The following is a 27,077-nucleotide window of genomic DNA, read 5'->3' on the forward strand; positions in this document are numbered from 1 at the left end:
ATCAAGTGTTTTGATTTTGAAGCCAGGTGGGAGAATGCAGTTCAATTAAAGGATAGGTTGTCTCTGTAGATATTCCTATTTAAATTTTGGGAGCATGTGGAGGCTTCTCTGAGATGCTCATCACTTAAGGTTGTTTCAAGGCACTGATCTATGGGTCAAGATCTTAAGTAAACAGTAATTTAGGACACTAGTGAAACATCAGGGTTTAATTTACTATTTGTCTGCCTTTCTAAATACATAGACTAATTTTTTTACCTCAAAATTTACTGTGTGATTTTATCAGTGCTATAAACCACAGTGAAGTTTCTCATGTGAGTAATAATTTCATTGTTGGTCTCAACATCCTAGCTGTTCACAGAGCTGATTCAAGATACAAAGAGGTAGTGAACATAAATTTTTCTGCCTTAATGAAAATAACAACATCACTTCTGCTATGAAAAGGGAAGGCAGAAAGGTAGCAGAGCTGAGGTGGAAAGAAAGCAGAGGAGATCTGTCCTACCATGCCCATGAAGGGGGTGGGGAGTGACAGCAGTTGGGGCAGTTGTGACTGCAGAAACAAGCTCAGTGTGAGCACCAGCCATACACCTTAACTCTTTGATGGCAGCAAGTCTGGCACCAAGATCATCATATAGGCAAAGCAGGCCTGTTCACTGACTTGCATTCAGCAGGAGATGACCTCAGGTAATGCCTGATCTATCTGTGTCAGGAACTAAGTGTGATCATAGTGATCACCCTTCAGCTGCATTTCTGCAGCATGGCAGCGGTCTCCAGCATGGTCTTTGGTTTTCCCACTCAGAACCAGGAACCACCCCTGATCCTCAGGCAAATGAGCAATGCAGGAGCAACCTTAGAAACTCATAGTTTGACACTCTTGGCCTGACAGGACAAATGCATTTTAAGGGCAGTTTGCTGCACAATGACGTGTGCTGGTTGTGCTGGGCTTTGGTCACTCTGGGGGACAGCAGGAGCCAGGCCTAGCACCCCTCACCCACAGAGATGTGGCCCCCCTGTGTGGCTGATGCCCCAGCCCTTGCCCTGGGGTGCCTGAGGGTCGCAGCACCCACTGCTGGGGTGACGGGCTGGCCTGTGTTACCATGGCAACTGGCAGATGGGGGGCTTCAGCAGGGGCAGCGGGGAGGCGGCCGCGGCAGCGCGCTGGCCGAGCTGCTCAACAACAGCCCTTTCAGCACTGACAGCTCCGCTCTGGCTGGCCAGAAGTAGTTATCAGATTACTTGTATTAAAACCTAATTAAGATGTGTGCCAGTAAGTGCAGCATGATTATTGGATTTGGTGATTTAGCTGCTGCAGGTTGCTGCAATCCAATCACGCCATTTCAGCAAATCCAGCTCTGTGGAGTAAAGTGAAAACGTTTTACATCAGTAACCTGACTATGCTGAAAGAGTAAATAACCTTTTAATGCCTCTACTATGTCAAGGACTGACTGATACCCACTGCAGGGTGAATGGGTACTGCCCACAGATCATTGCATATTAATTTCCTTCAAATCAACATTAAAACCCAGAGGAGGGCTGACAGGTTATGTCAGCTTTTACCTTCATTGTGGTTTGCCTGTGGATTAATGGGTCTGAGTCTCCCAGGGCAGGGAGCTTGCAGCCTGAGTCCTGCGGGTGCTCCTGCTTTAGCTATGTGTTGTTATAGAAAAGAAAGCAGCTTTTGTTTTTATCTGTAGGCCACACATAAGGGGAAGTGTAACATGGTGGGTGCTAGTACAACTTTGGAGTGTTGGATGCAACAGAAGATTATTCTGCAGGTGGAATTCACCTTGATGCCAAATCTGTCCTTTGTGTTTGATGTTTCACCTCATTTCTGCAGGGTCTTGCAGTGATTGTCTAGCCATACCTGTCAAAGCGTAACAAAACCCTATCTATCACTTCTCCCTTCTCTTCTGGACAGCCTGGGGTATAGCCTAGTCTCAGATGCAAATTTCACTGCCATGTGAAGTCTTCTGCATGTTGTAATTGCACCAAAAAAAGCAGGGTAGTTTGGAGCCATTCTAACATAAAGCTGCCTATGAGTTCCAGGTACTGAGAATCAGAGCAAAACATTTACCTTGAAGCTTTCACTGCAGCTTATGATGCCTCGGTTGTGTTCTCTTTCTGTGGAACCACTCATCTCATGGAACTGTCTCCTGCCTCCATATAGAAATTGGGATTGGTTTGAAGTGGTTAATGGGAAATTATGTGAAGGATATTGTTATTACTACTGACTGGGAGCTTTCTCCTTAGTGCCAGGCTGTCCTGTGGATAGTTCAAACATGGTACCATGGTTCATGAGCTACATTTTCACCTTGTGCCTTGAAGTAATGTGACAGAGCATGGTGTCAGTCCCTGTCCTCCAACACGGCCAGGCCAAGGGGGAGCAGCTGCATGCCATCCCAGCTGGACAGATCTTGACACTTTGGTGGAAAAATGATCTCATTTAGGCAGGAGGGGCACAGTGGTCACTCAGACGCTCAGGACAGTACATTTGCCTGGTAGGTGCTGTTGCCAAAGTGAACGTGGCGACCGTGCAACCTCCCTCACTCATATTAGCAAAATGTGCAGAAGGTTCTGTCACCCAGTTGTAAAAATGATGGCAGGCATCGATGTGCAGTTGTAACATATGGGAAGTACAGTGAATGTGGGTGGAGCTGTTCATTTCTCATCTTGAATCATTTACGAGATCAGCAGGCAGGCCAGATACAATGCATATGGGAATGTGTGGCTGTGCTGCACATGTCACACGTAATAGCAGATACTGTGAGAGGGCCCAGAGCCTGTCCTCAGGAGCTAAACGCAGCAGAGCAGGCTGGGAGTCCCAGTGTGTGGACCAAGGGCCAGCTTGGCAGCAGTTTTGGGAGAGCAGACTGGCAGACAGAATTTGGGAATTCACAGATCCAGATCTGCATTGACTAGAACTGCACCCTTTTCATCCATTGTGGCCCAGAGTTGTAGATCAGTATGTTATTAAACCTGTAGTCAAGCACTGGAGATACAGATGATAAGGTTGTGGCCTGCTGGTCAAACCCAGCTCACTGCCTGTGTCATCTTCTCCCTCTGCTCAAGGAGACAATCTAAATGTAACAATGGGTGGTGAAGTTACAAGCAGAAAAGTGTAATTGATTATTTCCATAATTAAAGACTTTTCCATTCACAGCAGTTTATTTGAAAGGACATAGAGCTTCACAATAGAGCACACTAGGCCTTGTGTCCAATAACATTTTTGAAATTTGCATGGGCTACCTGTGATTATCTACTAAAAAATATAGTTCTAATGTAAAATTCACATTAGTTAGAAATTGCTTCTGACTGGATGCCAGGAGTAATAAACAGTCACTGGAGAAATAACAAGTGATACCTGCTTTTGTGATTGAAGAAATAAATGTGCAGTTGACCTGTCTTACAGCACTGTTATCCCAACTCAGGCACATGTTCTTCCAGTGTAAGCAGAAAGCCTCTGCATGTTTCTTCTGATACTTGCCAGCTTTTCCCCTCTGTTTTGCAGCCCCTGATGAGGAGGGACTTTGGAATGATGGGCTCTTTACATCTTTCCCCAGGAATCCCTGTTAGACTGTTAAAGGATCTATGCTGACATGCTTAATTAACACTAAGCTTACTTGAAATAAGTGCTATGTTCTGTAATGAGTTTTGGACATTGACCAGCTTGCAAAGAGCAGTGGACAGAAAACAGAAGTTTTTGTCACTTCGGGTCCAGTTTGTCAGGGAATTAGGGTATTTGGTTTTATCATCTGGGCTACTGCGTATGTTTCAAGAAGACATTTACTGAAGCAGATACAGAGTGTGCAGCTTGCTTAGCTACAGGTGTTGGGATACACTCCTGCAATCTTTACTGATATCACAGCAAAGCAAATTTGCTGTCATGTCCTCGTAAAGCTTCTAAATTAAAAGTGCAGACCTTTAAAGTGCTAATTTAAGGTGTGAAAATACATTTAAAGCCCATTCTAGGAGCAATACTTTAGTCTCAGCCCAACCACCAGCCTGAATGCTGGGTACTGCCACCACCAGTGCAAAGATCAAAGCTTTTTCCGTGAACTCCAACTTCAGATGCTGTGCAACCTTTTATCTATTTCTTTTCCAGGTTACAGCAGCTTGACAAGCACTGCCAGGCCACTGCCCAGCAGTTAGTGGAGTTGCTCAACAAACAGAATCAGCTCTTCAAAGAGAAGCACCTGCTTACAGAAGAGGTGCAGTTTCTGAGAACACAGGTACTGTGCCAAAAGAAAAGAAAGTCTAAGGGGAACATTCTGCAGCTTTAGCAGAGAAATCTGCCAGCAGTCTGATTTCAACTGCTGGATTTTGTTGCTGTTGTTCTTTTAAATACAGCATTACCTTATAAAAAAAATAAAAATTCACACAATTGGAAAGGTAGCTGAACCTGACTCTCACTTAAATCAAAACTAAATGAAAAAAAGTGTTTTGAAGTGACAATAAAAAAGCAGAAGTTATTCTCAATGACAGTTCTTAACTTCTTAACTGAAGATTTTTGTGTTGCTTTTTCAGAGAAAAGGGAAATTTGTTCTTTAACATCATTAATGTTTAAATAGTTACTTGACATTTATAATTGCTTAGAGGTTTTACTGCCATTTGTCAGACTAAAGTCCTTCTACCACTTAATGATTTTTTTCTCTTTATTTTTAAAAGTTTTTTTTTTTTTTTTTTGCTGCTCAATGACCTCTCATGGTAAGACTCTTGGGTTTGTCCTGTGCAGAGCCACTAGTTGAGCTTTGATGATCCCAGTGGGTCTCTTTCAACTCAAGATATTCTGTGATTCATGCACCCAGATGTGAGATGGTAAAGGTACAATCAGTCTTGCCTGAGCACTCATCACATCTCTGCTTCTCCAGCAGCTCTGATTGTTGCTTCCTGTGGTCCCTAGGAAGCTGTGGCTTCTTATGGGCTGTTCTGGCTTTTTTTGTTTTGGCCACTGTTCTTTGGCCAGTAAGTGCTTTGGAAATAAGGGAGAAGACTGCGGGGCTGGGTGTTTTCTTTTTTCTTCGTTCGCTTTTTTTCAGAAAAAGGAAGAGAACTAACAAGCACAGAATGAGGTTTTCAGTAAAACTATCAGATAGTCAAACTCAAGGTTGAATTAGTGTATTTACTTAGTTACAAAGCAAATTACAATGCTTTCTAACTTTGAAACTCATGAGTTTGCCCAGGATAGTTGGAGTTTGCTTAACATGGTAACAAAAGACATTCAGTGTAGGAAATTTAGTCTAGCAGCACACCTAACAGTAAACAGAACATGAATGGGCTTAGAACTTTAAAGTACTTAAATCATACTATTTTTGTAGGCTTTTTATCTGTAGAAGTCAGTAAATGTTTAACCTAGGAGAATAAAATCCATACTTTGTTAAGCCCCTAATCATGTCCATGTGTTCGGTTTTACAGGACTTCCTGTTCTAGTAGACAAACTCAGTGGCTTATGGCAGTGTAAGGTTATCAGCATGTAGTAACTACTGGCAAATTTTAGGGCAACCATAGTGTTCTCTCTATAAGAGAGGTTCAGGAGGTGGTTGTTCCCAAAATAAATTAAAATTCCTGCTTTCAGAAAAGCATTCTTGGTAATGTGAACAGCCTTTACATGGTCCACAGGGATTTTGTTATTGATAATCTATTTTATCTGGAAGTGATTGTGTTTTTATGGAGTTGGGCAGAAGTACAAAAATCATACAAAAGAGGAAAAATCATTCAAACACTAAAATTTCTATCAATACTTGACTGGCAAAAGCAGCCTTCTTTATGTTCATTACAAGTTAATTGTGCTCCAGAGGACACTTTTTAAGTTGAGAACACTCAGAAAAGAAGAATGATAGAAAAAACTATTACAGAATGAGCCCTAAAAATCTATGTGCAGATATTTAAAGCAATGGTGGTTCTCTGGGAACTGGAATTCGGCCCAAAAGAGCTGCTTGGAATATCAGACAATTGGTTTAAGGAAACTGAAGAACAGTTCACCATAAATGGAAGCTCTTTGCAGAAAGATTGCCTTTAGTTAGTATAGAAATACTGAAACCAAACAACTGCATAGTTAATGTTGATCAAAGGTTAAAGTGACCTCATATTCCACATTTTACAGTATTGTCCAACAATACAGTAAAATACAGTTTATAATTAACCAAGTTTTTGGAGGTTCTTTTGTGGGGAGGGGAGGTGGAAGCCTCAGCCATTACCTAATCTTTTAAAGATGATGTAAAATACACTAAGCTAAATGTGCTGTTGTTTCTTGGAACATGAGCCTGTAGTAACTGCAGTTGCATATTTCAGGGAAAAAAATGGGATGCAGATCTCAAACAGGACACAGATGGAATGAAGTAAAAACCTGGATGAATAAAGAGAAATGAGCAGAAGTAGGTATTTTTTTCTGTATCCTATATATAGAGTGGGGGGGAGAGGAAAGGAGAGCACGACTAAAACTATTTGCAGATGTGAGTTGAATCTGGCAAACACTTAAAGACAAAAGGAAGAAGGAAGTGTTTGAAACATTTTTGGGTTTGAAACTGTTGAAGTTTTTGTGCTTTGATTTTTTCTCTTTAAGCACTTAAAAATTTAAGGACAAGCACTCAATAGCAAGGATAAGTTTACCTAATAGAATTTAATTAAAAAAATCCTGAATATGTAAGTTGAAGCGAAAGGGGGATGTACAACTCTTAGCTAGGTGGGAACTTCTGGAAGATCTCAGATTTAACCCAGGTACTTTTTGTCTGGATAGTCACTAGGTGTTTGTCTTTTGATTGGAATGCTTAGTTTTGTTGCTTCCAGTATTTTCTGTCTGAGGAAGCTTGAATCATCCCTATCTCTTCAGAAAGGCTGCAAATTGTTTTGTAATAAATCATAACAGATAGTGTCACATTGAAGGAAACATTATCTAGATATTTGTATTTGGAGCAGTGCTGTCATGTTACAGTAGTGCAACATAGCTATAGGTGTTCCTACTGCCTTGTAAGAGTTACTAAACTTCTAAAGTTTAAAGAATTTAAAATTGCATCATTTACTTGAATCTAGCTGACCTACTCAACAAACCTAACAAGCCCTGAGCCTTGATAGGATTTGTTTTCAAAAGTCAGATTACTTCCACTGTAGTTTTTATTTCTAGTGTTACATGTTTTTTGTATGGGGGGAAAGACAGCAGAAAGGAAAAAAAAGATCTTTCAATTCAGCTTTCAATTCTGGTGTGTTGAGAGCATGTTTTTCTTGGAAAACTCATTTGATACTGTAAGGAAAATTCAGGGTTTTAAAGGAAAAAAAATAATAAAAGAAGTACCTGATCCTGCTGTAATGCTGCATTCCTTTACAGGCTACATGAGCATATTCAGGACCTTGTAAAGGTAATCAAATTTTAATTATGGGATTTACACCTCTCATTTTGAAAGTTTTTGTAACACTCAGGTTTGGAATTTCTACCTTTGAAAGTCTCTTGTATAGTGGAATTCACCCTAAGGCAGGAGGATACAGATATTTAATTACCTTCGTACATAGAATACTAAATAAATGTGCACAGAAAGCAAACAAACATCTAAACAGAGATTGCTGGAAACCTCAGCTTCCCCCACCAGGCATGAGTGTATCTGTGAGAGCTGGGATGCCTCTCTCTTGCAGGATCTGCCTTGGTGTCCATCAGTTTGACAGGAATCAGTATTTGTCCCGGTGGATAATCCCCTCACAGCCCCCGGCTGCCAGAAGGGGTTGCTGGCCAGCTGAGCCAGTGAGAGCACAGACGGGTAGGATTTGGACCTTGAGGATTACTTTCAGCGAGGGCTGTCATCCTGTGCTGCTGCTCTGACTTCCCATGAAGATCTCCTCCTGCAAGCCAGCCTCTCCCTGGCCATGAACCTGCACCCTCCCTGTGCTCTCCGTATGGCTGAGCCACTAAAGCTCTCTCCTCCCTCCTTGCAGATGTCTGTGTCACAGTGAGTGTGTCTGTGAGCTGATCACCCTCCTTCTAAAAGGAAGTTAAAGTACACTCACCCGTGCCTGTATTCCCATCCTCACCCCAGTCACTCAGCAGGAGGCACTGTCAGAATTACAGCTGGTCTGGAGCAGGGGTTTTCTTTCCTTTCTTGTGTCAGCAGGAATTTTCAGTGAGACCCCAGTGGTTGATGCAGCAGTGTTCCCAAGTGCTCTGTTTGCTTTTTCTTTTTTATTATGTATTACAGAAGGGGGAGCCTTATTTCCAGCAAACAGGTAGGTCATCCATCTCTGCTGTCAAAAGTGATTCAAGCTGATCCTTACATGGCTTTCAACCTCAGGAGACCTGAAGATTGCTTTGGTTATTAGGAGAGAGCTTTTGTTTTAGTGTAGTCTTACTGCACAAAGATGGTGTCTCTGCCAGGTGTTTTTAACAACCAGTGACAGTCCACAGATGGAGTTGGTGGATGTTGTGGGTTTTTTTAAGCAGATGAAAATCTTCACTTCTGCTTGGATGGAGTTTAATGTGAAGTGATGCAAGTTAAACCATGACAGGAAGGGATAAAGATAGACCTCTGTTTGATGTCTGACTGCCCTGACATGAGGCTTCAAGTATTCAGCTCCTCAGTGTTTGTGCATCTGCAGCTGTGGGAGTCCTGTACATCCCGTCCCGTGCCTGGCTACTGGACAAAGCTGGGCACCAGCTGAGGAGTTGAGCCTGGCCCTGCTGGGAGTTCCACCTTGGGTTTTACAGCCATGCAATGGAGGATTGAGGCACGGAAGCCACCTGAGTGCTTTCTAATCAAACAGAAAGTCAGTTGTTTTTCCCTCCTCCCATATTGCTGGCAGGAATAAAATAAACCAGTCAGGCATCTGTAGTTCCCCTCCTACAAACCCTTCCAACGTGTACATCTAATACCCAACGAGCCCCTTAAAACAGATGCCACTAAGCTAAGGAGGGAGTGTCAAGAGGAACCTGGGCACTGTGTGCTGCAATGTTCTGTGCACTGAAAAACCAAAATATTCTAGGGAGGAGGAGAAACTAAGACCCTGGAAAGGCCCTTACCCTGACTGTCCAGTAACTGACTCGTTTACCAATTACCTGAATGTGACAGTTGTGCCCATTTTGTTAGAGAACAGCAGGCCTTAAATGACAGCTTTAGTACTTGGGCCCTGGGTCAGTGGGGTACAGAGACTCTGACAGGATTGGTGCTTGCTTTGTGAAGAGGTTCAGGCCAGGCTGGAGTCAGATTTGCCCACTTCATCAATCAGGCTGAGGTTCTACATCTCACAAAGCATTAGCACTGGGAAATTGTGGTGTGGAAGGACAGTCACAGCAGAAATGTCCAGGAATTCAACTTCTTCAGGAGTTGAGGTTTTGGGATCCTTTTAAGCTTCTGCCCATACTCCAATGCTGAGGGTCACTGCAGCACAGAGTATGTTTCCTCTGGTTGTCACTACCCAGGCATTTGGGTAGTGGAATGGAATTTAAGCCCTAAGGCTTTGCATTGCCACAGTTCCTTGCACTGGTGGCAAACACAATTGTAGCAGTTGATGTTGGTTCATGCATTTTGGGGGAAAAAACCACCATGTTACTCTTTTTCATTCTTTAATGAACTGCAGCTTCATGAATTTTCTTTAATTCAGCCTAACCAACCAAGGGGGAAAGGAAAAAAAACAAAACCCTTCAGTCTTCTAATGCAAAACCAGCCAAAGTAGAAAGTTTATTTTTATTTCTGAGGTCATGTACATCTCTTAAATTCAATTTTTAGTACTGCAGTGGCTTAATTCGAGGTAGCTCCCCCAGCTCCAATAGTTTGATGTCTTGCTCAATTCAGTCTTTAAGTGCTACCGAGGAAGCACAAACAACAGCTATGCAAGAGCTTCAAAACTGCAAATTAGTCTTCCCACCAGAGGTTTCCTACTGACACCAAGGCAACAGTTTCCTGTTTTGCTACAGCTGCCCACCCCAGACACATGCTGAACACTGCACAGTAAACACCCTCTGGCAAAACCCTGCCATCTTCTTCTTGGAAGGGAGAAGGGACAGGATCTTAGACGTGCCCCAAAACAAGAGCTCACTTATTTACTGCTAAACAGGAGCCATGTCAAAACCTCATGGAGATCCTGTTTTTCAGAAATCAGATATCTCTTATTCTTGCTACCTGTAAGACTTCTGAGCTTAGAAAGAGGTGAGGACAGCAGGCCCACAGGAAGTGCAGGCTTTGAAACTGTACTTGTTTACTCTGCCTTACTGCAGTCTTAACCAGTTTTTATTTCTCTTCTAAGAACTTGTCTGCAGGCTGACGTGACACAAATGAGAAACACAGGCCCTGCCATACAGACTACCCATCTCTTCCTTTTATCTTTCAGGTCTGCTCTGCACCTGGCTGAAACGTGTCTGAGGCTCACCCAAAGACACCTCTGCAGAAAACAGGCACACTTGCTAGCTAATTTCAGCTGGTTTCTATTTGGTTTTAACTACAGAATCACAAATATTTTGAAGCCTTACCAGCCTACCAAACTTTCTAGGACGACAGCTGAGACTTTTCAGAAAAGACTAGGCTTGCAAGCCAGTTTTAACAGCTATTACATAGCGTGGATGTCAATAATTTGTACAATGTTTATAAAATGTTTTTATCTATTTTCATAATTGAACATACATGTCTATATTATTTACAGACTGAAATACCAATAAACCTAATAGGTTCTCTAGGTTCCTTGTTCTGTCCTTCTGAATTCAAGGGAAAGCATGTGCAGGGGAAGGAGGGAGAAGGGGGCTGTTTGCAAGTGCTGCACATGTACACTGCCCTCCTTTTTACAAACTCAGTACCAGAATATACCTGGGAACTTTATTCAACAGGATATTTGTCACTTTCATATAAAAAGTGAGAGCCCCAACAAGTATTTACTAATCAGAAAAGCGTGAGAAGATTCAGAAATATTCCATCTAATGTGAAGGAATTTCCATGGGACAGGTTCTCCTTTAAAACATTCACTGAGCAAGGCCTTTAAGAGAAAAGAGCCCTTGATTATTACAGAGGAGCCATTACAAGAGGTGATGGGCTCCACACTGAAGTGGTGAAACTGGACTTTTGCATCAGCACATAGTCAGGGCACCAGCTGAACTTGGCTTCAAATTATTGAACTGAGAACACTTGGAGGGTACAGGTGGAGGGCATTTTTTTCTGGTTAACTGTGCACTCATGTTTTTCAAGGTTACTTTTCAAATACCCAACTGTTTTAGAAGGAATTTATCTGAGTATTTTGCTATCTAGTGTAGGATAAGCTACACGCACAAGAGAAAAGTTTCTACATCTATTGTTTTCAATGTAGTTGGTAAAGGGGGTGAAAAAAGCGCAAAGAACAGTTCCCCAGCAATAAAGCTACTTCAGCCAGCATGAACATGGAAAACATAACAAAAATAAGAGTAACAACACATGCAATAAATTACCATTGGGTGTGGAACACAATCCTTCCTTCCCTTATATTTTAAGAATTATTAGTGGTACAGCCCTAACATCAAAGTGTTTTTTCCTCCCTATTTCAATTTCCTGCCATATAAAACTGCCAAACACATCTGATCGCCTCCCTGAACAGCTTCACAGATACGACACTGAGCGTGCTGAGAAAGGCCCCAGGTCTATAGGGAGAAGAAAGGCTGCTGAAGGAAAGCCCTCTCTAGTCAAACTCAAGATTTTTCACAGTAGTCAGGCTGACAGCTTTTTACGTGTCACTACTTTATAGATGGTTACACAGTTAAGAATATACATTTATAAATGTAGGAAATGCAAACTTTATTTTTTATTATTCCACAGCATAAACCTGTGTTTAAATAGGAGACAGCGCCTATACGCTACATGTGCAAAGGAACTCGGGCACCTATTCCTGACACTTAGGCTTCACTGAGACCCTGGAGCACATCGGGACCCTCAACCTTTCTGGACTTGCCTCACCTACCAGGTGGCGTCTGGTGGCCACATGCAGGGCCCCACTGCCAGCCACCCACGTGCATGTACGAGTCTGGTTTCAACAAAGGGTCCTGGGCTGCCAGTATGTATAGCTCAAAGTGGGTTTTTCATACTCATCCCAGGCATAGGTGCAACTGTTGTGTTGCTGGGAGTCCGCAAGGGATAACTTCCCCTGCAGCAGTTACTCTACTTTGTAGCAATTAGTAAGTCATTACAGCACCAGGCCTACCTGTCTCATATCCCTCCCCACCTTCCCCTGCGTCTACTTAAGCACTAAATGCTTGGTTTTACAAATTTTACAAGTATCAGACCTGATGATCAAATCCAGGTCAGCACAGAGAGTGTGATTCCACAACACGGGATGCAGCCTGACCAGATAGTCCTGTCACTGCTGCAGTTTTGTCCTGGTCACTGACATCCTGATGCCACTGAACTAATGGATGGCTGTCTCCCTGAAGCTCTTTCCTGTTATAAGGTGGGGGAGGAGAAAAAAAGGAGGGAAAAAAGAAAGGAAAAAACCTGAGACCTGGATGAAGCACCTCTATTCCTGAGAAGCATTCACGTCAGAGAACAGAAAACCCGGATGACCCACTGCTTTAGAGACACTCAGCCCTCCAGACTGGCTGCTTCAAACAGCCCTGGACCAGCCCGAGGGCTTCAAAGAGTCCCATTCTGCAGTGCCCTGCAAATCCCACCTTCCCTTTCTTCCATCTCCTTGCCCAAACATTGTCTAGCTGTGGGATGTGAGGCCAAGAATTTCATCAGCTGAAAATCACTAAATGGTGGATGTTCTGATAGGAGCATATCTTCAAAAGTATAACCCAAAATTATAAGTGGCATACATCTCACAGAGTTAACAGGAACCACCTGTATGGAAACAGCCTCGGTCCAAAGCACAGATACATTTTGCTTAGTCATAAAAACTTTTTTTTGACAATACTGTAACTGAATCATTTACAAGCTGAAACTGTTCACCCAGTATCTGAAATATGTCACAGCGAGTTACAGTTATCACTAGGACTTCACAGCAAATAAAACTTGTAACTAAACATGCACAGATCATTATATATACAGTGATAAAAAAATAATGATGTACATTTTCTTGTAAGAAGAAATTAAGTAAATTCTTTGTGCATTTCAGGATTGAAACATCTAACCTATATAAAATTACTTTAAAATATGAAGTAAATATTTAACCCAAAACTTGAGAAATCTTTTGTAATCTGCAATATAGCCTTCTCATTTCCATTTTTCTTTCTCTGACACAGGACAACTTAAGAATTTAATCCTCTAAGATATTTAATAGTAATGTGCAGGTATAAAAAAATACGTCCTCTGTGGCAAGCTTGAACATATATATATATATATATTTACAATCCTCCAGAACAAATTAGCATTAAAAAACACAGAAGTAGCAGATTGACATAGTGCTTTATTTAAGCTGTCTGTACGAAGGAAAATAATGTGCATCCCTATCATATACGTGTAAAAATACTAAGGATGTACAGTGTACAAAAACAATTTCTTGTAGTTATTTCACATCCTTGTGGGTCATATACTTAAGGAAATAAACAGTTTAAGTATGACCAACAGTAATACGGTTTCTTGGGTTCGTAGTCGTGTCTGCTTGATATCCTTAACCATATGACTAGATCTTGCATGGATCTAATGAAAGAACTAGCAAGGTCAAGAAATGTCACAAACTCTAAAGCTACAGGGAGGTAATTCAATTACCAATTTAGAGGTTTTTATTTAAATAAATACTTTACATTTCATGCTTGCCTGTAATGCACTACCAGGAGCAAGATAAGGAAATTCTACTGTAGACAGTACAAACAGTAGCAGCAAAGTGTGTACATTGAGGTGTAATATATAGACCCTGCAGTTAGTAAGGAAAGACCTTACTTTTGTACTCTAGGAGAAGCACATGGCCCCTGCAAGAACAGTCAGCTTTAAGAAGCCGGAAGTAAAGATGGAAAAAAAAGGTGAAACAATACTGGAATAAATGTTCTTTAAGCAACAGGAATGTACTGGAAGATGGATTAGTGTGGAAAGCGAAGCTGTGTGCAAAACTGCCAAAATCCAAACAGAATTGACCTATTTCCTCCGAGATGGCTGCAGTACGAGAGGGCATACTGTATGTCATGGAAGTCAGTACAAGCTGGAGTCAAGGTCTGAAATGTACTGTGCTCAAAAGGCTCACCAAGACAACCAGCCACCATCTCCTGTCCAAATTCAAACACAACCGCAGACAGCAAAAGAAGAGCTTCTAAAGTTTCCCTCAGCACTGCTTGTCCATTTCTCTGTCATCTGTTTCTAACACTGGTAAGACAGAATCCCCTGGGCCTGGGCAGCACAAGGTGGCTGCTGACTCTGCATCATAAACTGGATCACTGATGTTTCAGAAGGCAGACACTGCAATGCAAAGTGATGTCTGAAAAGGTTTACAAATAGTTCACTGCCAGGCCCCTCCTGCAAACCACACACTACCTGGCTACGCAATGGAGAGCAAAGCACAGGGCATCACTGCCACGAGGAGCTGCTGGCCAGTGCCACAGCCAGTTGGCCACTGGCTGGAGGGGCCCTGTGCCAAGAAACTTATTGCTATGACAAGCTGAAAACATAGGGGAGAAAACACAGGCATGTAACACAGATTTTGAATCACCATAGTTTCAGTCTGAGTACAAGACCTTTGCAGAGAACTAATTAATGCCCTTCTGTTAAGTACTTGGTTATTTCAGTCACTCACTCACTGTGGCAGTGTAGACACCTCTACACCACCAGACCTGCAATGCATTTGCTGCTCTCCTCTCCCTCCGCACAGGGACAACATCTACACGTCTTTAGTGTTACAGGGTGACATAATGAAATCCTATGCAGTTAGAGTATACATCATGATATATTTCTATCTGATTATCCATCCATTACTAAAGATAAAACACTAAACATGAAAAATTGTCTTAATTACTCTGCGTCTTTAGCTGCCTTGCTAAAATGCCCGTCTACCCCTTGACCATCCCAGCACATGCACTGCCAGCAGTGGGCTTCATGCTTGGGCACTCAACTTTCCACATCAAGAGGCTAAGGCATCTGTGTAGGAACATCTCTCAGACTCATCTACTCACTCACACAACGCAACCAGGAATACTCTGCAATATCACAGTCTTTGTGGGAGCTAACAAGAGCTGAACGCAGAGACACTTCCAATGATAATCCCACGGAGTCGGGGGTTCCCGATGTCGCCTGCAAGGCTGCGCGCGCTCTGCTGCTGCGCCGCGTCACGCCCCAGCTCCTAGCACCAAAGGGTTTATTATTAAGATTATCATTGCTGAAGATCAAAGCTAAAGTTTATGCACATGGTCTGTTAGATACAGATCTTCGGAAATGGAAAGACGTTTCCCTACCAGTGGAGCGTTTGCTGTGACGTTTGAAATTCAGTCAATCAGGTACCACGGTTAAACATAACCTCCTGGGTTTTAGGACTCATTTGGTTGAGGGCAAATCTTCCTTGAGAACGGCTGATCCCAGAAATTTACTATTTTAATTGTTAAAATAAAGTGCTTTTCTTGTAATCACTGTGGTCTTGTTGTTCAAATGCAATTCCTTCATATAGAACAGACATTTTCTCTTGTGCTGCCAGGCTCTTGCATTATGTTTATCCTAAATGGAGCACAAGATGTAGCTTTTTTGTCTGTTCACTTTTAACCCTTTGGCACATGAGGTTGGAAATCCTCACCTCCCCTGCCAAACTGTTAAAAGACAGTATTTCATTCACAAAAATCTGGTTCTAAGCAGTATGTACAATTTCAGAGCCTTGTTAAAATTTCCACATGGGAGAAAAGTGCATTATTCCCTTCAGCTTGTACAGTCCTTCCATATATTACAAAATTAACTGCTATTAGCCTGTTCTAAGATGTAGCAGCATTTGCAAACATGACATATACAAACCTTATCTCTAAAAATAAATACTACCGCAGTATAACCAAAAAAAAAAAAAAAATTAAAAAAAAAATCAGAGTTAAACACCTGGAGAGGAAGCTAATTCACAAACTCAAAAACAAGTAAGGCAAACACCTGTTTACCTTGGTGCACACATTTTGGTGAAAAGCAATACCATTATGCCTGTCTACATTCTTCAGCCATCAGAGGTGATGCATATCATGAAAGAGAAAAGCATGAAAAAGATGTTATCTGGTGCAAATTATAAAACCCCTTGAACAACTTCAACTGCTGCTTTTATGCCTTCATTTCTTGCATGTATAATGTTCGATTCTCCATGATTGCACATGAACCTGGAAGTTCTAAGTGGCAGGCTGGGTGAGCCCAGCCCTTCTGCTTCTTCTGTAGTATCCAACAGTAATTAAAAAATAATATATATATATATATTTATATATATCAACAATTTAAGTCCTTCTCTCAAACATTTCCCAAACAAATTCCAGCCAGATGTTAATGACAGAGACCTGCTTCAAGTAATGATATGCCTAACAGAAATCTTGCATATGTACATCACCACCTCTACGTTTCCTCATTCTAACCAGCACAAACAGATGCAAGAAAATGTTATCGCCTGGTCTGTTTAGACTAATTACAATTTTGATTCATCTTCTGGAAGAAGATAAGCTGGACCAACACGGCTTTTGTTTAGCCTCCACTGTGAGGAAAAATAGATGACTACTTGTTCACAAAGTGTACAATGCTGAAGTCAAGTCATTTACCTTCAAAGAAACTGTTAGTAACTTCTTGATGTTGCTATTATACTGAGACTGTGGGCAGCAGCAACAGCAGGAGAGCGGAGTAGAGAGAATCTCATATGTCATGCAAAACCAGAACGGATTTTAGGTAGGTTTGGGAAAGAAACTTGTTCAATTTGGAATGGTCTCTGAAAGTGCCCCTGCTATCTTAGTAGTATCTAGTACTGGTGGTGATGTTCAGGAATCATTTTCACTGATAAACCTAAGATGACAGTGAAGCAGCAGAACAAAAGAGTTACTCTCGTCCACTTGCAGAGTAGGAAAATTGGGGGAAATGCGGCCGCCTCTCATTGTCCATGCAGTCCATACCATCCTCGTCATCTGTGTTAAGGAAGAAGTTCAAAACATCAGTACATTTGCAATAAAATTTTATTATTCACCTGATATGCAGTAGATCTTTCAGGGTTCAATGCTTAGCTTAAAGGCTCAAGTTAAAGCAAGACTTCAGTTAAGCTTGTAAGCTTACGTTCACACAGCAGGGCGATTCTCACTGAAAGGACAGCATGCCCAGAAGTCACCACTTATTTCAGGTTGATTGTTTGGTTCATTTTATTCTGACTATCACCTGAGAACTTCAACCACAACTACAACCCCATGTAGGCTAATCCCAACATGCCAGCACACCCAGCCTCTGGCAGTGCAGAAGCCATGTGCCAATTGAGTCAGCCAGTTTCCATCATTTCTTGAGCTGAGCTCAGGAAATTATAGTCTTACTGTAGATATACTTAAATATTCCTCAATTTCAAAGGTAGTTGAATGGAAAAACAGCTACAAAATGAACAATTCACACAGGTTCTATGTGTTTCAATTATTACCGATTATTTTTAGTAAACTATTTATTTTTACAGTATTTACTGGGATCAGAAGAAATACAGAATAAGCCAAATTCATAAATATTTTTATTTACATAATTCCTCCAGTGCCAATGGAAAGCAGGCACCAGATGTTACCTAACTCTGAGAATCTGGATGTACATTCTCACATGGCTTTTTAACAGTGCTTATTCTAAAGACTCCTGCTGAGACTTATTCTAACAATGTATTTATATGCAGTCTTTCAGAATTTTGTGTCCTTTGAATTTTCATATATTCTACACATAAAAGTTAGAGTTAATCCTGGTCTAATATTGAATCACTGGAACCCAAATTAATCCAAACATTCGTAAAATTTGTGAATGAAAAACAATGAAAAAATCTCCAAACAATCAACACAAGAATGCCCACACCAAAAATATCCCCAAAACCCAACTCAGAGTGATCTAATATTCTAAGCTTTGTAATTATTGCATCTTCAAAATAAAGTTGTCATTGAGAGTTACTCTCACACACTTCCATATGAAGACTTTTATTAATAACACTGAGAACAGCTCTTCTATTCAAACAGAAAAAACCTTACACACTGCTTTATTAGAAACATTATTGTTACATCATGCTTATGCATTTTTTCTGACTTACATTTTTCAGGCGGTGTTATTGTAATAGTCTGAGCTGTAAATTCTTCATCAAAATACCTGGTGTCTGTCTCAGATGTCACTTGAGGTTTAAAAGGAGGTACAAGCTGAAAGGCACCAAGAAAAAATACAAAATTACTAAATCTCAAAGCAGCCAAATTACTATCAGGAAAACAAGTAAGTTCTTTTTCCCTACACCCCAAATCAAACAAATAGGTCTGTGGAGAGGCAGCTGAGTCTCTAACTTCCAGTAAGAGATAAAGCCCATTTGAGTCAATCTCAAAAATACCAGTTCAGGATCCAATCAATGGCACAAGAAAGCTAAATTCCAAGTATCACTCTCACATGACTTGCAGATAAATTGAGCTGCATAAAGATAATTACCTAGAAACTCTTCAGGCCAATTTAATTACCCACATAGCTGTCAGGCAAAGGCATCTCAAGGTACTTCACCACAACTGGGTGGTGAAGAAGAAAAAGGCTACACAGAGAGCATAATAAGCATGTATTGGGGGTTTTATTTTCAGTGGGAAGGCCTTCATCTGAGCTTATCATTGAAAGATATTACATGATATGAAAATAAATTTTACATTTGCAAAAAGGCCAGATCAGGCTTAAGGGAGTTGCTGTATCTAAACCTGCCTACTGCTTTCACAGCACAGTGTGGGATTTCCCAACAGCAAATCACTGGCAGCCACCCTCAGCCTGCAGGCAGGGCTCCCTTGCCCCTCTTTTGACCCAGCTTCACTATCCACCTTCTCTACCAAAAGAACTGCTGATCAACTTTTACTGGAAGGCACACTGAGGATGGAATAACAGTCCAAAAACAGTACAGCAGTTTTGTATGTATGACACTGCAAATTGCATGTGCGTGTTTGATGTGACAATGTTCTTGTTTGTACCTAGGAGCCCTTTGGTGCTATCTTCTCATATGCCCTGAGAATAAGTGTAATTGATTTTCCTTTCAATACAACAGGTTATATCCTGGCTCACTGATATTATCACCTTGCACGGGGTTTTCACCAGTTTCACGTTCTCTCTCTCCTCAGCTCCAGAACACGAACACCAAACAATTTACTTGGTCATTTGCCCCACAGCAAAGGAGGAGCTGCTGCTAACTCCCTCCCTCCTTTTCCCAAGTTCTATGCTCTAGATGCACAGAGGATCTGTACATACTGAGACTGATTTTATCTGATCCAGATCTTCAGTAACAGTGCAAGCAATTATTAAACAAAATCAAATCTATCACTTCATATACTTAACAGAGTACAATAAATCTGATTGATACTTTTACAAAACTAAACTCAGCTTTCCCTTACATTGTTCTGTATGGAAAACATACAACAGCAGAGAGGTATTTTGAAGTAAAAGTTCAGGTCATTGCAGAATAAATCCTTAAGGAGCTAACATATATGAGCACAAAATGAGAAGATTTTTCCAGGTATAAATCAAGTTCCATCCAATGTTTATAAACAAAGTATTCTCTTTTATTGCACAGATTCCTTCACTTTTTGAAAAGTATTTTCATATGTACCCAGGCTATCCCAAACAATTCTGCCCTATTAAAGCAGATTTCCAAAGTTGTACATCTTTCCAGCAATGCAGCCACACAATTCCTAAAAACAGACTTATGCCAGTGCAACATCCCACACTGCCATCTTATTCTCATTTTTCTATGAGGAAAGAACATTCAAAAAAACCCAAAAAAACTGAAAACACCAAACAAAAACACAGCAAAAAAACCCCACAAACAAACAAACAGACAAAAATGCTTACACAAGATTACAGGAAACCAAGCAATGTATTCTAGTCAAGGCCAAGTGTCCATCACATCCTTTTAAAAAGATGCTTTCACAGATCTAAGCAATAAATTCGGTATGAAAAAAATGTATAAGATAACCTGGTTATAACAATTTTACTACTTCTCTGAGTGGAATGCTTTTTACTGGTCAGAAACAGAAAATGCCATTTCATAGAAAAATAAAACTTTTCATTTTAAAATAATGATAATACAAACCAAGGGGAAATTTTCATTTTCCTCAAGTCAAGGACAAGAAGCAATGTCTTTTCAATGGTGCAGCACACATTTGCAGTACAACAAAGTACTCCTGCTGTGAAGTACACCTGAGACCTTTCATGCTACAACTGCTTTGCAAAGAGAAGGAGTGAACCCCCTCTATAGTTGTCTATAACAACTGTGAGTCAGGTTGAAGTAGTTAATGAAACACAAAAGGTGTGGCAGGGTAAGATCATTACAGGCAGTCATATATGTATGGGTGTGCTGCTGGAGAGGAAAAGGAAAATGCATTAGATGACAAGTTTCTTTCTCAAAAACTTACAGGCTAACTATTGGTTTGTCCAGGGATTTGGGTTTTGTTTTGTTTTTTTTTTTTAATCCACTGAGATGAACAAGCCTCACTACAACTTTAAATCATTCCCTTGTTCTCTCCATCTACCTAAAATAGTAATGGCTATGGAAAATACTTTGAAAACATTATTTTAGGAAGAGAAGCACAGTGCTAAGTGACTCTTAAGGAACAAATAATTACAGTAATTTTAATCAGGTATGAAAAGCACCATTACAACAAAACTCATTAAATTAGTGCTTTGATTCAATGCTCAGCAGCTAGGCTTACTAGAAAACTGCATCAATAACATCCAATAAGTCAGCTGATGGAAATTGCACTGATGAGAGAAGTTCAGCTGTCTGGGGAAGTGAAACAAGTAGAAGACATGAAACTCCAGGCTGTAACTAAAAGGGAGAGACTTGATGCAAATTTATGTCAATGGTGTTTTAGGATTCATCTATCTTAGACCAGTATCTTTCATATCCTGGACATTAAAGCCATTTGGAAACTTCACTGACTGCAAAAACAAACTCTCCAGCCATGTGGCTCTCCACAACAGCATACACTGGTTTTTATCCAGGCTGTGCCTTATGTACATTCAACTATCCCCTAAAACCTTTGGAAAAGGGGAAGCAGCAGCTGAGGTTAAGAAGCACAGATACAGCTGAACAGAAGTAGCAGAAAGGTTTCTTCAATCTCCCCATACACTTTGCCTCCTTCCCTCACAGCATCACCTCCACCTCCCACACAGCTGTGTGCACAGAGAACTGGGGATTGCTCCTTCCCATCAGTTCTACCTCACCTACACCAAACCAACTGGGCTAAAGTCTTGTGGACATCCCACCCCAGACTCCTGAGCTAACACCAAAGACACACCTCCCTTTCCCCAAGTAAATTCTTAGCAATCATCTTTCTGGAGGAGTGTCTCCTTTGTCCATTAATTGTCAAACTTCATTTAAAAACAGAAAGCAAAATGTCCACAATTTTCAGCTGAAACCATTGGAAAGACAAATAAGGTGCAAATGCTGCAGAGATAAACCCTTAGTGTGACACTCCAGAAGCTTCCACATACATCCCAAGGAAGACTGAAGCTGAGGTTTAATGACAAAGATTGAAACACCCAACATCAACAACCACTCTGATGACCACAACGTGAAGATGTCACTCTACAGCCAGCAACATTTCACGTTTGGTGTGTCACCATCATATTTTCTGAAAAATCCTCTTTGCCCAGGATTTCTCTCCTGGGAAGCTGAGCAGCCTCAGAGAAAAAAGAAAACAATGTTATCTCGTTTGCTTCTCCTGTGTTTTGCTGCTTTGGAATGTGGTTGGAGATTGTTTATCCAACATGTGAATTGTTTTGACTTAATGACCAATTGTGGTCCAGCTGTGTCAGGGCTCTGGAGAGAGTCACGAGTTTTTCATTAGTACCTTGTTAAGCCTTCAGTAAGTATCCTTTCTCTATTCTTTAGTATAGTTTTAGTATAGCATTCTTTAACATAATATAATATCACAAAATAATGAATTAGCATTCGAAGAACATGGGGTCAGATTCATCATTCCTTCCCACAAAGGGGGATCCCAAAAATACCACATTTGGTGCACAAAGAAATAGTATCCACATGCTATTGAGCAGCTATGTCTCATTTCTGGCATGAGAAATCAGAAGACCAAGAGGGATGTGGAAGGCACATCCAGTAGCCTGTGTCCAAAAGGAGTAAGATAAGCTTTTGTTAAGCACAGGCCTTGTCAGTCTGCAAGAGAATTGCAATGCTTGGTCCTGGCTTTAGTATGGGATAATTTTCTTTAGTGGCCTCAGTTCAGAAAAATTCTCCAACCAGACAGGGAACTGCATCTCCTGACAATCTACTCTATGGAGCAGAAATACAGATTTTCTGGGTTTATGCATTACACACACACATATGCATAGATATGCATGTGTCTGTACAAATAAAGAAATAAAAGTCTAAACTCAGTGTGAGTTGAGTGACTTTAAGAGTTTGTGTTCAAGACAAAAATTCAATTTCATATCCATCTGTCAAGCTGAATCTGCCCTGGCCATTTCAAAGGCTTGATGTTAGAAATGACAGCAGAAGCAATATCAAATTCTTAGTGTCTTCATTATCTCCAGTGAATGGCATTTCCATTTGGCACCCATCAAGAGCAGTGTGTGAGAAACACCACAGTTTCTCCACAGTTCAAGTCCTGGAAAATTTGACACTCGTGTCCTAGAGGAAGGAAAGGGGCAGGCACAGTATTTGACTGTTGTAGGTACACTGAAATGTACAGGCTTGATTCTACACCTTGAACTTTATCACACTTAGTGAACAACTACATAAATACTTCAGTATGAGAGAAAACATGTAACACTACTTGTTCAAAGATCATTTACCAGGAATCACTTGTCTTAGTGTTGTACATGAAGTGGCTGAAGCTACCTCAAAGTAACCATGATACACTCAATCTGCCAAATAAAAAGTATGATGCTTAACATCAATCTGATATTTCTTCTCCTTTTAATTTAAAGGGAATTTTCAGAGAATTGCAGAATATGCTGAGTTGGAAGGGACCCACAAAGATCATCATGTAAAAGTCCCAGCCCTGCACCACACCATTCCCAAGTGTCACCATGTGCCTGAGAGTACTGTTCAAACATTTCTTGAGCTCTGCCAGGCTGGTGCTGTGGCCACATCCTTGGGAGCCTGCTCTAGTGCCCAACCACCCTCTGGGTGCAGAACCCCTTCCTAATAACCACCCTAAACCTCCCCTGACACCACTTCAGGCCATTCCACTACTGTAAGAATCCCATCAACCAACAGACTGCAGCTGAGCTGTGCTGAATAGATGGGAGGAACATGCCCCTCAAACTAGAGTTTCTGCCTGGGGGCAAGAAGGTCATTTGGCTGAGCTTCAAGACAGTCAGTAGCATTCCTGCAGGGACTGGTTCCTCCCCATCCATGGCCCCAAAGACAGCAGCCACAGCACAGCTGGGAATTGGGAATACCCCACAGACCCTGCATGCGGTGGTCCTGGGCAGGGGGAGGAGAAGGAGCTGGAATTTCAGTAGTGGAAGGACACAAGTCTACAGGAAAACTGGCTTCAGCAGGGAGGTTTACCCATGGATAAACTGTTTCCCAAGTGACACAATGCTGTTACCATGGACAGAGCAAAACCACAAACCCCCAGCAACATAAGTTTCAAAATCAGACACACTTATGTATACTCTCCTCCCTGTAAATTCAAGCAGCTGGGAGAAGGGTGAAGGGTGGCAATCAACATCTAGGTCTGTCCATATAGTTTAAGGTATCAGACTGGTTAGATGTTGTCTGATCTTTTTACAACTTCACATGGCAGCAACACAAAAGCAACCAACGAAAGTAACTTCTGCAGGTTTTGTGGCAGTGCAGATTATTGTCTGAAAATAGTACAATTTAATTAGCAACAACCTAAAAGCAAATGGTGGTGCTTTCCTATTTACCTCCCACCCTCTCCCTGCACAATCTGATACACAGAAGTACTTAAATGTGCATTTTAGATCATAGTTTTACTGCAGATTTTGCCAGGCCCGAACCCAGGGCTTGGATCATGGGATTTCATCATTTGCTGGGTTTGTGTCTTGAGTAAACCAAGGCAGGCACAGCTGAAGGGTGAGGAAGAGCTTCTTGCAGCTGTCAGACATCCTGCTGAAAGTCACTGCCTTCACAGTGGGACAGGTGCCTCCAAAAGCACCTCCTGCACCAAAGACAGGCCTCCCCCTTCAACCACTGCTGCCACTTGTCCCTGCTCCCTTGAATCCCAACAGATCCATTTGCTGGCACTTCCTAATTTTCTTCAGAGACAATTGGAGGTATTACCACAAATCAGAACATGCATCTCAACCCAAATTTCCACGTGGTTTCTCCCATCTTTCATCCATATCATATGCAGGAGGAACACCAGACCGCTGAAACGTCTGGACCTCCTTTGCCATGAGGCTACTGAGTGCTTCAAGCTGCAAGCCTGAACACATACCCAAATTTTGACCTTTTAAGTAATACCCAAATGCTTTTTGTTCAGTGAAAGACCCTACCTAAATAGATCATGTGTCAACTTTAGTGTATTTCTGCTACCCAAATAAAAATCTGCTAAAGCAATTCTTACATGAGAAACAGAGAAATTTCAAACAGCTTCCTGATTCTACCTAAAAATAAAACAAGTATTTTATTTAGTACATGGGCTTTTGAAGTCTTCAGAGTTTGCCAAACTATTCAATTTCTCATACTCAGGCAGAGAGATAAAAACTCATCAAGGCTGAGATGATCACAGGAAGAACCTGGCACAGGCTGCTCCCTTTCATATGCCCTCATGGTTTTTCTGCCAAAAATAAATACATCAGATCACAAATGCTAACTACTATACATTTTTCATTTAAAGGCAACGACCTTCTCTGCTCCAGTGTGCCATACAATATTTTTTTATCATTATGTAGTACCAAATTAGGTTATCTAGTTAGCAGTATCAGAAACTGAATAATTCAATTTGACCATTTGGATCCGTTTGACCTGACAGAGCTGAGGTCTGTCAAATGAAATACATGAAATAGTTTAGAGATATATAATTCTGTTTCTAATCACACCAGGAAAGTGATAACCTAGTAAAAAGATAAAATTAGAGGCACAGGAGCACAGTGTGCACATGTACAAAGCTATCACCCAGCAACTACTCAGAATCCACATGATTTTTTGGTTTCCATTACTCTGAAAGTGAACTTCAGTTCTTTCGTTCCTAACAGAAACACACTCCTGAAATGCAGCCAGAAAATTACAGCGCCATGGTGCTTAAAACTCAGGCAAAATTACTGTGAAATATTTTTACTATGCAAATAATTACATCCACTATCAATTTCATTAAGTGACCCTACTGCTGAAGACTACATCCAACAATAAATCACAACAGAGGCAAGCCTAGAATAAACCTATTTACAAATCAAATTTATTTGATTCTTCGAGTTATTTTAGAATACCAAAATACCTCAAAAATATTCATGTAAGCATTCTAATGAACATATTTGATGAAAGTTCATTAACCTTATTATTATGTTTGAGGATTATATTTCAGAGCACAGCTCTGAAGTCTGCAGAGTGTAAGACTGTGTGTGCAGAAGGAACAATGGATATTTTAACCAGGCAAACAAGGAACAAATAGGAACAAAACTATTTTTAATTAAACAGAAAAGCAGACTGTCAGAAGTCATTTTCATGACTTGTTTTTCCATAAAGGACACACTGTGTGTTAATGCTGCACAGAAGCAATTCTTATGATCCTTGAAGTGAACTGTCCAACTGAGAAAATTCAGTTGATATTTCACTGGCAAATTTAGTTTCTCGAAGCAAGAGTGTCCGCAGTAAACAAAGAATTTCTCTAGTTATGATACTCCAATAAGCCAATATCTACTTCCACAAGCATAAAACCAAAGTGCTGACATTTATATATTTTATATAATTATATATATTTTTTTTTAATCTGCAAAATGCCTCCTTTTATTTTAATAGCTCAAAAAAAGGTCTTGACTGAAACACATTCGCCATGTTCATTTGGAAAGAATCAAAGCACAATTAACAGTATCTATATATTCTTAACTAAATAAGATGCTGAACACAGTGTAGAATTGAAAGTTCTATTTCTAATGTAAGATAATTAAGAAATGTTTTTCAAGGGAGCAAGAATAATGTAACAGGGATTTTTTTCCCTCACCCACTCCTACCACATTGCAATCTTATTAATTTTAGTGTAGGGGTTTTTTTGTTTTACTTCAGAAAGGTCCTCAACTTGTATTTTTAGATTTTATCCTCACAGTGCTTCTCTACAATGTCCTTACATAACCAACCAGTGGTTGAGCTCATAAAGTAACCTGATTAATATACTTGCTCTGATTATTTATTGTAGAGTTTCTTGAAACCTTGTGATACTGCCAGGGAAAAATCACACTTGTATCAAGTAATTTCAGAGTACCATATTTTGTATCATCATATACAGGCTTTCATTTCAATTCCGGTATTTGTCAGAGAAGTTACCACACCAACAACCACACATTTTTAAAATTCCAGTTCAACAACAACTGAAAAAACAGTTTGTATCATTGACATTGTAGCATAAACATATTCTGCTCAGTCATATGTCTTCCATTTTCCTTTTATTTGAACAAAGCAAGAAAAAAAGGAGAAAAAACTATCTTTTAAAATTACGCAGCTCAACTGGCAGATTAACAATGTAAAACAGTTGGGGAAAAAAGAAAAGTCTTTATCAAAATAGAAAGGGTTTATAGCAACAAGTAAATTCTTACAGAAATACTGAGATAAAATCAGTTTCTGTATATAAAACAACTGAAGTGGAATTGAGTTTCACTCCCAAGTAAGATAAATTCATTTTCTAAAATCATTCTCAAAGTGTTGATCAATACAGGAACAGGACTGGCTTTGGAGAAAACTTTTCCATTTGAATTCCCAGCACTTGCTTTCTCCACAAGCTGTTTTGGCTTAGTGTTTGAACACTATTTTAATTCTCTCAGATATCTCTTAAAGTTTGAAAGAGGTTTTTACTTATACACAAACAATCAGAAAGTAGAATTTTGCTACAATCACTTAATTTC

At 40.6% G+C, this 27,077-nt stretch overlaps 2 protein-coding genes across 4 annotated transcripts in view; one reads left to right on the forward strand and one right to left on the reverse strand.

Moving 5' to 3' along the window:
- Nucleotides 1–10,641, forward strand: part of SDCCAG8 (SHH signaling and ciliogenesis regulator SDCCAG8) — a 104,551-nt gene extending 93,910 nt beyond the window's left edge. The window contains exons 17-20 of one of the 2 annotated variants that reach the window (XR_009114306.1): nt 4,100–4,226; nt 6,286–6,368; nt 7,316–7,346; nt 10,300–10,641. Coding sequence is in view for 1 of the 2 variants with exons in the window: in XM_058021471.1 (XP_057877454.1) it covers nt 4,100–4,226; nt 6,286–6,336 (178 nt within the window). In the remaining variant the exon portion in view is untranslated. The remainder of the gene's footprint in view (nt 1–4,099; nt 4,227–6,285; nt 6,369–7,315; nt 7,347–10,299) is intronic. The other variant, XM_058021471.1, reaches the window with a different exon arrangement.
- Nucleotides 9,620–27,077, reverse strand: part of AKT3 (AKT serine/threonine kinase 3) — a 150,667-nt gene continuing 133,209 nt past the window's right edge. For both annotated transcript variants that reach the window (XM_058021474.1, XM_058021473.1), the window contains exons 13-14: nt 18,106–18,208; nt 9,620–16,972 (exon numbers count right to left, since the gene is read on the reverse strand). In XM_058021474.1, the coding sequence (XP_057877457.1) occupies nt 16,887–16,972; nt 18,106–18,208 (189 nt within the window). In that variant the 3' untranslated portion in view covers nt 9,620–16,886. The remainder of the gene's footprint in view (nt 16,973–18,105; nt 18,209–27,077) is intronic.

The sequence above is a fragment of the Melospiza georgiana genome, chromosome 3 (assembly GCF_028018845.1).
Source record: "Melospiza georgiana isolate bMelGeo1 chromosome 3, bMelGeo1.pri, whole genome shotgun sequence".
NCBI classification, from domain to species: domain Eukaryota; kingdom Metazoa; phylum Chordata; class Aves; order Passeriformes; family Passerellidae; genus Melospiza; species Melospiza georgiana.